The sequence below is a fragment of the Galeopterus variegatus genome, unplaced genomic scaffold (assembly GCF_000696425.1).
Source record: "Galeopterus variegatus unplaced genomic scaffold, G_variegatus-3.0.2 Scaffold6961, whole genome shotgun sequence".
NCBI classification, from domain to species: domain Eukaryota; kingdom Metazoa; phylum Chordata; class Mammalia; order Dermoptera; family Cynocephalidae; genus Galeopterus; species Galeopterus variegatus.
The window spans coordinates 91,805-100,444 of NW_007733072.1; the positions used below are offsets into that span (position 1 = coordinate 91,805).

An 8,640-nucleotide genomic window follows, 5' to 3' on the forward strand; every position below is an offset into this window, starting at 1 on the left:
AAATGTTTTGGGCTACAATAGGATGACCACCATAAAAGCAATAGTGTCTTTCAGAAACATGGAGGTAGGAAAAAAGAAACATTAGCTCCATGTAGGAATTGGAAGGGAAGGCACTTGCTTAGAAGCCTCTTATCTTTATTGTACAAATTGGTTTAAGTATGTAGGCATTGTAAAAAAGAGCAAAATCTAAGTGGCAAGCTAAATTTCTGAGTATTCTTTCTCTCCTGCAGTGTTAAATCATTATTACCAAATAAGGCATGCTAGTTGAGTCTCCGAATTCGTTTTAATTAAAATTAAGCCCTCATAAAATGACAGAAGTGTTTTTATCAAATAGACTGACACAGAAGTAAAACCTCATTGTGTATCATAGATTTATGAAACCCATTTGCTGAATGTTGCCATCTATAGAAATTTCTAGGTTACTGCAATCAACACACTTAACCAAAAGTAGGGACTTCTGTAAAAAAGAAAATGCTACGTAAGAATCATTTAAAATTACAGCATTAGTCTAAGCTGGTCTTCCATTGCCTGAGTCTTAAGAGCACATACATTTAAAATACTTGCCAATGACTGGTAAAAACTTAAGTCTAAAATATGTTTAGGTATAGTGTTTCTAATCTTTGCAGGTTGGTGTTGGATAAAAGTGTCGTCTGTCAGGTGCACCAGTCGGTGTTTATTGAATATTGGATGAGAAAGACCCAAATAGAAGTAGTCTCTCTGGTCCCCATACCATTTGTCTGTCCCTGTTGTGAGTATGGCCAATGGAATATTGAATTAAGGCCCTGACCCCTGACAGGTTCCCGTAATTTTAGAATTTTAGAGCTGTTGATGAGAAGTTCAGTTGGCATTTCAAGAAGGGGTCTTATCGAGACAAAGACACACAACAATTTGCCATGTGTAGTAGGAAGGGGTGGGAAATTCAGAAGAGGCACGCGGCCGCCGGGGTCACCTTCTGCAGTCTGTGCTGTGTTATACCTGTGTTTTGCCTGCAGCCAGAAGACTTGGACCCGTTCCAGGAGGCTCTAGAAGAGAGAAGGTATCCCGGGGAGGTGACCATCCCAAGTCCCAAACCCAAGTACCCTCAGTGCAAGGAGAGCAAAAAGGATTTAATAACGTAAGCATAATGTGAGGTGAAATTATGACTCTTCTTAATTTTCCCTTTTTTTTTCCTCTGGCTTATTTTTAAAAACCGGATGTGTATATGCCTTGCTGTTTGAGCATGCGACATTCGCAGCACATAAATGTCCAGACTGCCAGTTCAGTAGAGTGAGACGCTCACTGTGTACCTGCGTGTTCTGAATGATGCTCTATCGTTTGGAAGCGTCATTTTCATTTAATTCTGTGCATTTTGCAGCTTTTCTTCAGGGTGCTTTAATCCCCTTGCAGACATTGCAGCTAAACTGGAAACAATGAAACTTTTTTTAAATTTTTTTTTTTTTTTTTTTTTTTTAACATACTTACTATTTTGGCTGTTTTTGTTTTTGTTTGGTGGCAGATGTCCAACTCCAGGGTGTGATGGGAGTGGTCATGTGACTGGTAATTACGCCTCACACAGAAGGTGTGACTTCATTTTTTTTCATGGTGGATTCTGTCTTTTCAATTTATTGTTTTCAGCTTACCTCAACAATGCTGTCAAAGTAAAAATGTTGAATTCTGTGTCGAACCTTTAAGTGCTATATGTTGACTTTCAAAAGCATGCTAATTTATGTGTTGTATAATGTCTTTTACTTTTAAATAAATGACCTAAATTTGCAAAACTCTTAAACATTTAAACCAAAGAGTGCAAATATCTTATTCTTTAAAAATTGTCCATTAACAAAAATGTTTTTTAAAATTTACATTTGAACATATTCGGGGGTGAATTACTCAAAAAATTCAATATACAGCACTTTTCCCATTGCTTTTCTGCATTAAAATTTTAATTTTGATTTTTTATGTTGTGTTTGTTCGGGCGGTTAAGATGCTTGGAGGGGGACTCACCTCACTGTCCTGGCCTGTCTTACAGTCTTTCTGGCTGCCCGCTGGCTGACAAAAGCATCCGAAGTATGCTGGCCACCAGCTCACAAGAACTCAAGTAAGATTTTTATTGAAAATAATTATCTTTTAGAAACCTATTTACTCAGTAGTTCACAAAAAGTAATGTGTCATTGAAAAGAAAAGTGTGTTTAAAAAACTCACCTGTACACATCAGTGCCTTGATCTAGTGTCCATTCTCTGGTCCTCAGATTTCAGCCACTGCTCTGGACAATCCACTCTGCCTTTTCTCCTGACATTTATCTCTAGTTCTTTTGTATCATATCCTCTCTCTCTCTCGAATTCCTGAAGCATATGTGCTTTCTCTTCACATATGCATGAACGTAGAAGAGAAATTTTACAAAGTTACTAAAGCTTTTAGGAAATGACTGTAATTTAAAGAATCAAAATTGATTTTTTTAAACCACAACTTAATACGATTATTTAAATTATGGATACTTAAATAGCACTAATGATAAAAATCTACCATGATAATTGCTTATTCCTAAATACACTGTGCTCTTAATTATTAATACTCTTTAGGACAGTAATAACACGGTTCACAGATCTGTAGAGTCATGGTGCTCAGTTGCGTGCGCACACACACGCACACACACACACACGCGCGCGCACACATCATTCTAATAGTTTTACCTCCCTTTCCTCTACACCTACAATTTTTAAGCATAAATCTGGCAAAATGATGAAACCACCTACATTTACACCACCAGACTGAGGTTTCTTCCTTTGTGTGTGTGTGTGTGTGTATACATATGTGTACATAGATATGTATACACACATATACATATACATCAACATTCAGGTCCCAGACAGGTTTTAGAAGAAGTCGGTACGAGCTATGGAAAGTGTGTCGAGACGGTGGGCGCCGCAGTGAGAGCAGGCACTCGGTCGTGTGTAGGGACAGAGGGCAAGACTTGAAAGACAGTTTTGCAGCAAGATGCTACCCAAGAGTCTCCAAAACAATTGTTCCTAATTACCTGACATATCATATCATTATGTCAAGTGTCTCGGTTTCCATTTTGTTTGGAAAAGGCTTTACTATCCATGCAAAGAAAATGCTGTTTTCACACCCACATTGATTCTATTCCAAGCATCCCACCCCCTGCGGCCCCCTCTCAGCCCCATGAGGGTAGACCAGGGTTATCAGGAAGTGCAGGATTTTGTTTCACGCCCATGTCATTTTTTACAGGATCCCTGTCCAAGGCCCTAGTGCCATAGATCACCTGCTCATGTTCAGTGACTTCCTGAGCTAGCCCTTTCGCCACAGGACACTTGGCGCTTTCTTCGTGGAATGTAAACACCTGGAGGGCCTCCTCTTACCCACCACCTTTAAGTCTGTAGCGTCATGCAAAGCAGTGCCTAATGGACAAAGTAGCTTTAGAATCTCAGAACGGACAGCATTAGCAAGAACGATTCAACCCACTTTGTTCAGGCATCTTTTTTCGTGGCTTGAAACCGCATGTCCCTCATGGTCAAAATGCGATTAACTACACTTGGAACTTGGCCAACACATCAGAGCCTGGCAACAGTCCTTTGAATTTCTTGATGAGGAATACGTTCAAACGTTTGGCATGTCTCCAGGTCCAGTAGGCCAGCTGTAAACAAGAAAATGGCCTTTGCACAACTTGCATCTAGTGCTGCCTCTAACTAGTGTCTCAGGACCCCCCCGAGACCACAGCACTTTTCTGAAGGTTTAGTTTTTGGAGGCTTGCCTCCCTTAACCTTTGCGCTGGGGCATTTATGTTGGTCTGAAATTCCGAGCAGACCTGCTGTTTCTCCAGTCTCGGCACGTCCTCCTTATCTTATTTCGTCCGGGAGGATGGGGGCCGTCCTCACCATCAGCATGTTCAGGGGAAGGCGGTTTCTCCTCACATCCTCCACTGCAGAGCAGCGTTGGTCAGTGGTCAGCTCTCTCCTTCCCACCTCTTCCTGGAGGGGAGACTCTATCTTCCAGGGGGTGGATGGCATTTTTCTAATTTTGGTTGATCTAAAATCCACACCCATTTCTAAACTCATCTTTGCAAAAAGTAAGTCCCATTCTGATCGACCCTTTCTGGGAAATCTAAACTTGACTAGTTTTCTGTAATGTGCCATTTCTGTTCATGGATCTTCAAACTGAAAGATTTCAATTAATTGTCTCCTATAAAAAAACAATATTCAAATGACCAATTTGTACTTGAAGCTGTGTCTTTCTAAACTGAAGAAACCATAGGTTATAGCTTTTTCTTGTAACCTTTCAGTTGATGATAGCCTCCATTCAGTACTTATTTGTCTGAGTCAGACAGGTCTTCAGGTGGCTTTCCAGAGCAAACGATTGTGGCCTAATCTCTTTAAGGCTTGTCTTTAGAAGGATTCATGCATGTGCCCTTTTCAATATGTTATTCTTTATATTTTTTAAAAAAGCTTTGGTTGACTCTTACTGCAGCTGTGTCTTCCCCAAATAAGGAGGTGAAATCACACTGTCCGTTGTACAAGGCAACATTCTCTACCTGTTAGTAAAGACATATCCAAAAGTGGGTCTTGATTACCTCGAAAATGTTTTCTTTATTGTGCATCAGCTAACAAATGGAATTTTCTGGAAATTTTCTTCTTGTCACTTTCAACACTGGATTTTGATAGTTAGTCATGATCATGGACAAGACAAGTTTGCCAGGTACACTCTGGGTCTTGGGTCCTCAAAGCTCTCAAACTTCCTGAGATAACACTTTGCTCATTTCTTATCTGGAGCAACAAACGTGGGGTATTCTTTAAAAAAATCAATAATTTTATGTCTAAATTGTACAATATGTAAACCAAAAGTGCATTAAAAGTTAATGTGTGCGTGAATCTCACTCAAACTCTGGAACTATGACTTTCTCTGGACTCTGGTCCATCTGATGTAGAAAATATAGCTCAGTGTCTCAGAAGTGAGGTGGGAACTGATAAAAGGGAGACTTTGAGGAGGCAGAGGAGAGAGGCAACTGCAATTCAGAAAGCCCCTGTGTCTTGCAGACCCTTCCAAGTGGGTGCCTTGAGGTAGCACCCAAGACAACATTCATACACCTTCCACAAGCCTACCTCACAGGGGTGCTGTAAGGATTCCCTACCTGTGACATTCAGTGAGAACGCAGGCCAAAGAAAAAATAAATAAATAAAACCATGCAAATTAAAGTGATATTTTGGTGAGAACTTTGCCTAACATGAGCTCCGGCTCAAAATGAAAGTGTCTTCTCTTAAAATTTCATTTGCTAAGATTCCCTGAAAAATGCAATGTAACAAAACCTGCAAATCACATTACATTGTCGTCAGCCTTTATTTTTTTTTTTAAGCATTATATTTTCCCGGCCAGGAATTATTTTTCTACTTCCAGATGTGTGTCCAGTTGCAGAGCTATGCATGATGTAGGTGTGCTAGCCATCTCAGTTACCAATTTAAGCCAAATGAAAACTGATTTCAGTCAGAGACAATCAGCTCTTAAAATGGGCCCTTGAATTTGCTTCCATTTGTACCTTGGTTGGACAAAGTTAGATATCTCTTTATTATCCGTATCTTTATCTTATAATACCACGTGTCCTGTCATTAGTGTACCTCTTTGCAGGAAAGAAAATTTTAGACCTCTGGTTATTTTTTATGTCTTGGTGTTTAAACTTTGACTTAATTATCATGGGGGTGGGGGAATCCCACTTTTTGATTCTCTGCCATTTAGAGTGTTCCCTTATGTATTCTGTATTCTCTAGACATGTGTCCTGTGTCTTTTTAGCCGGTCATACAGGAGTTTGAGCCACATATAACATAAACCTTTCTATTTTAACCTAGTTAGATTTATTTTAAAATAAACCATAAATCAAAGAATTAAAATTTCAAACTTAGGCCAAGATGTCACTTTTTTCTGAAGGCTACTGATTTCTAGAATGTCCTGGGCTCACTTTGCGGCTGCTCAGTAATGCCGCTCTGGGAGGTTCTGTACGAGGGTCTGGCGGAGCTCTGCCTGCCTTCGGCTCCCACTGTGAAGAGCACAGGAGACTCGTCCACGTCTGCTTGCCAGGGTCCTGGGGTAACCCTCATCCCATAATATTCCTGCTCTTGCGGTTCACAGCAGTAAACCCGCAGAGATTTGTGAGTCATAACCGCCCTTGACACGGGCCTGGTTTCCTTGACAGACGGTTGCATCTTCTTATCAGAAGAACAAGTTGACCTCTGTGTTAATTTAGCTCCTTTGTTTCAGAAGGTCATTGTGATATTCTGGCCTCCACATCCTGTGATCTTTCACTTCAAAGATTACTCCCCCAGACACCCTTGTTATTGTTAGAAAAATCATTCCACTCAGCCACCGACTCGACTTCCCTGAGAGTGCCTGGGTGTGCGTGACCATCCACCTGCGAGAGTACGAGTGTCTCCAGGCAAGAAGGAGGTGTTGAGGTCGGGTGTCTCAAGTGCCCGTCACTCCCATGCACATGATCTGCTGGGACTCCAGCCAAGCCTATCCAGTCCACTGAGATTTAGCTGCTGCTCCTGAGACTCCCTCAAATCCACAGTGGCACCTGCTTTTTATGAACTACTTCCTGCTGGTAAGGTGCTCGGCAAGTGGATGGGGCTTTTGCACAGATTGCTGCCTTTGTGATAAAAGGCAGAAAAGCTTAGATCCATTCTACAGATGAGGAAACTGAGGCACAGGCAGTTGGGCTGCTCAGTCAAGATGCGTAAAGGGTCTGGTGGAGCTCTGCCTGCCTTCGGCTCCCACTGTGAAGAGCGCAGGAGACTCGTCCACGTCTGCTTGCCAGGGTCCTGGGGTAACCCGCATCCCATAATCTTCCTGCTCTTGCGGTTCACAGCAGTAAACCCGCAGAGATTTGTGAGTCATAACCGCCCTTGACACGGGCCTGGTTTCCTTGACAGACGGTTGCATCTTCTTATCAGAAGAACAAGTTGACCTCTGTGTTAATTTAGCTCCTTTGTTTCAGAAGGTCATTGTGATATTCTGGCCTCCACATCCTGTGATCTTTCACTTCAAAGATTACTCCCCCAGACACCCTTGTTATTGTTAGAAAATTCATTCCACTCAGCCACTGACTCGACTTCCCTGAGAGTGCCTGGGTGTGCGTGACCATCCACCTGCGAGAGTACGAGTGTCTCCAGGCAAGAAGGAGGTGTTGAGGTCGGGTGTCTCAAGTGCCCGTCACTCCCATGCACATGATCTGCTGGGACTCCAGCCAAGCCTATCCAGTCCACTGAGATTTAGCTGCTGCTCCTGAGACTCCCTCAAATCCACAGTGGCACCTGCTTTTTATGAACTACTTCCTGCTGGTAAGGTGCTCGGCAAGTGGATGGGGCTTTTGCACAGATTGCTGCCTTTGTGATAAAAGGCAGAAAAGCTTAGATCCATTCTACAGATGAGGAAACTGAGGCACAGGCAGTTGGGCTGCTCAGTCAAGATGCGTGGACTGTAAGTGGCAGGAACAGCACTCAAGCTAAGTGACTTTTCTCACATCATGCTTCTCTGCAAAACCGACACTAGCTTAGGTGTGTTGTTTTGCAATCAGAAATTAAAGGTCTATATTTAACTGTAGCTGTCACCAACCACACACGCTCGCGTGCACACACACACACACACACACACACACACTCACACACACATTTCCTTTCCACATTTGGTCTCATGCCATTTTCCCATAACCCACACGGGTCGTTAAACTGGGATGAGTCTGGTGATTGCTAATCCACGTCACATCCGTCGTGGAAATCTGTTCACATTCATTTCCCACCATCAGTTAAGTGCATTTTGTACTTGTTGTGGCAGGGACCTAATCCACCATTTATATTTCAACATCTGCAAAATGTTTATAAAGTTTGAGATACAGCATTCGTAATAGTGAGTAGGGCTTATTTAAAATAATTGCTATACAGACAATATGGCTCAGTACAATGCAGTAAAAATTCTAAAATAAAAATGTCTGGGATTGACTCCAGTTATACACTCACAAAAGTAGATACACAGACCAATAACAACTAAACAAAGCTAGACTCCTCAGGTCCTGGTTTGTTGGGTTTCCTGTTGACGGAGGGTTTCTGCAGGGCACTGTTACTGCCCCAGCGAGTGCAGCCGTGTGAGCCCCCCGCGGCCGGTGGCAGGGCTTCAGGTGGGGAGGAAAACAAAGGCTGGACCCCAAGTGTGCTGAGGATGCCTGTCCTTCCAGCTCAGTGCCTGCTGTGACTCCCTCCACTTCCTTCTCCTCTAACAGTGAGCATCAGACCTGGGTTATTGAGTGAGAGGACCAGGTGTTTGGGTTTGGGATTCTATCTTAATCACCTTTAACTAAATACACTCACACGAAGCCAATCAAAAACAAAACAAAACAGCAATAACAGAACTCTTCAGAGTTTTTAAAGGGATCTGCACTTTACAAAACATGAAGTTTTTAGCAATATTTGAAATAAAATTTAGGTTAGTTGGTTGGTTTGTGCTTCACCATCTTCAAGGTTTTGATTCAGGTGGTGGTAAAATTCGCAGCGTGAAAAATGAGACTCAGGCAGTGAAAGGAAGGCAGAAGGTGACGGGATTTAAATTTAACGGTCAAGGAACACTTTTTCACTAAGAGATTCTCTGTGCAGAATAGAACACAGACCTTG

General features: G+C 42.2%; 1 protein-coding gene across 1 annotated transcript in view; it reads left to right on the forward strand.

Moving 5' to 3' along the window:
* The window catches only part of LOC103606923 (myelin transcription factor 1-like protein), a gene marked incomplete at its 5' end in the record, with an annotated part of 60,052 nt that extends 57,523 nt beyond the window's left edge, over positions 1–2,529 (forward strand). Inside the window, 2 exon segments of the mRNA XM_008591483.1 lie at positions 993–1,114; positions 2,006–2,529. Coding sequence (XP_008589705.1) covers positions 993–1,114; positions 2,006–2,078 — 195 coding nt within the window.
* Between the last annotated feature and the right edge of the window lie 6,111 nt (positions 2,530–8,640).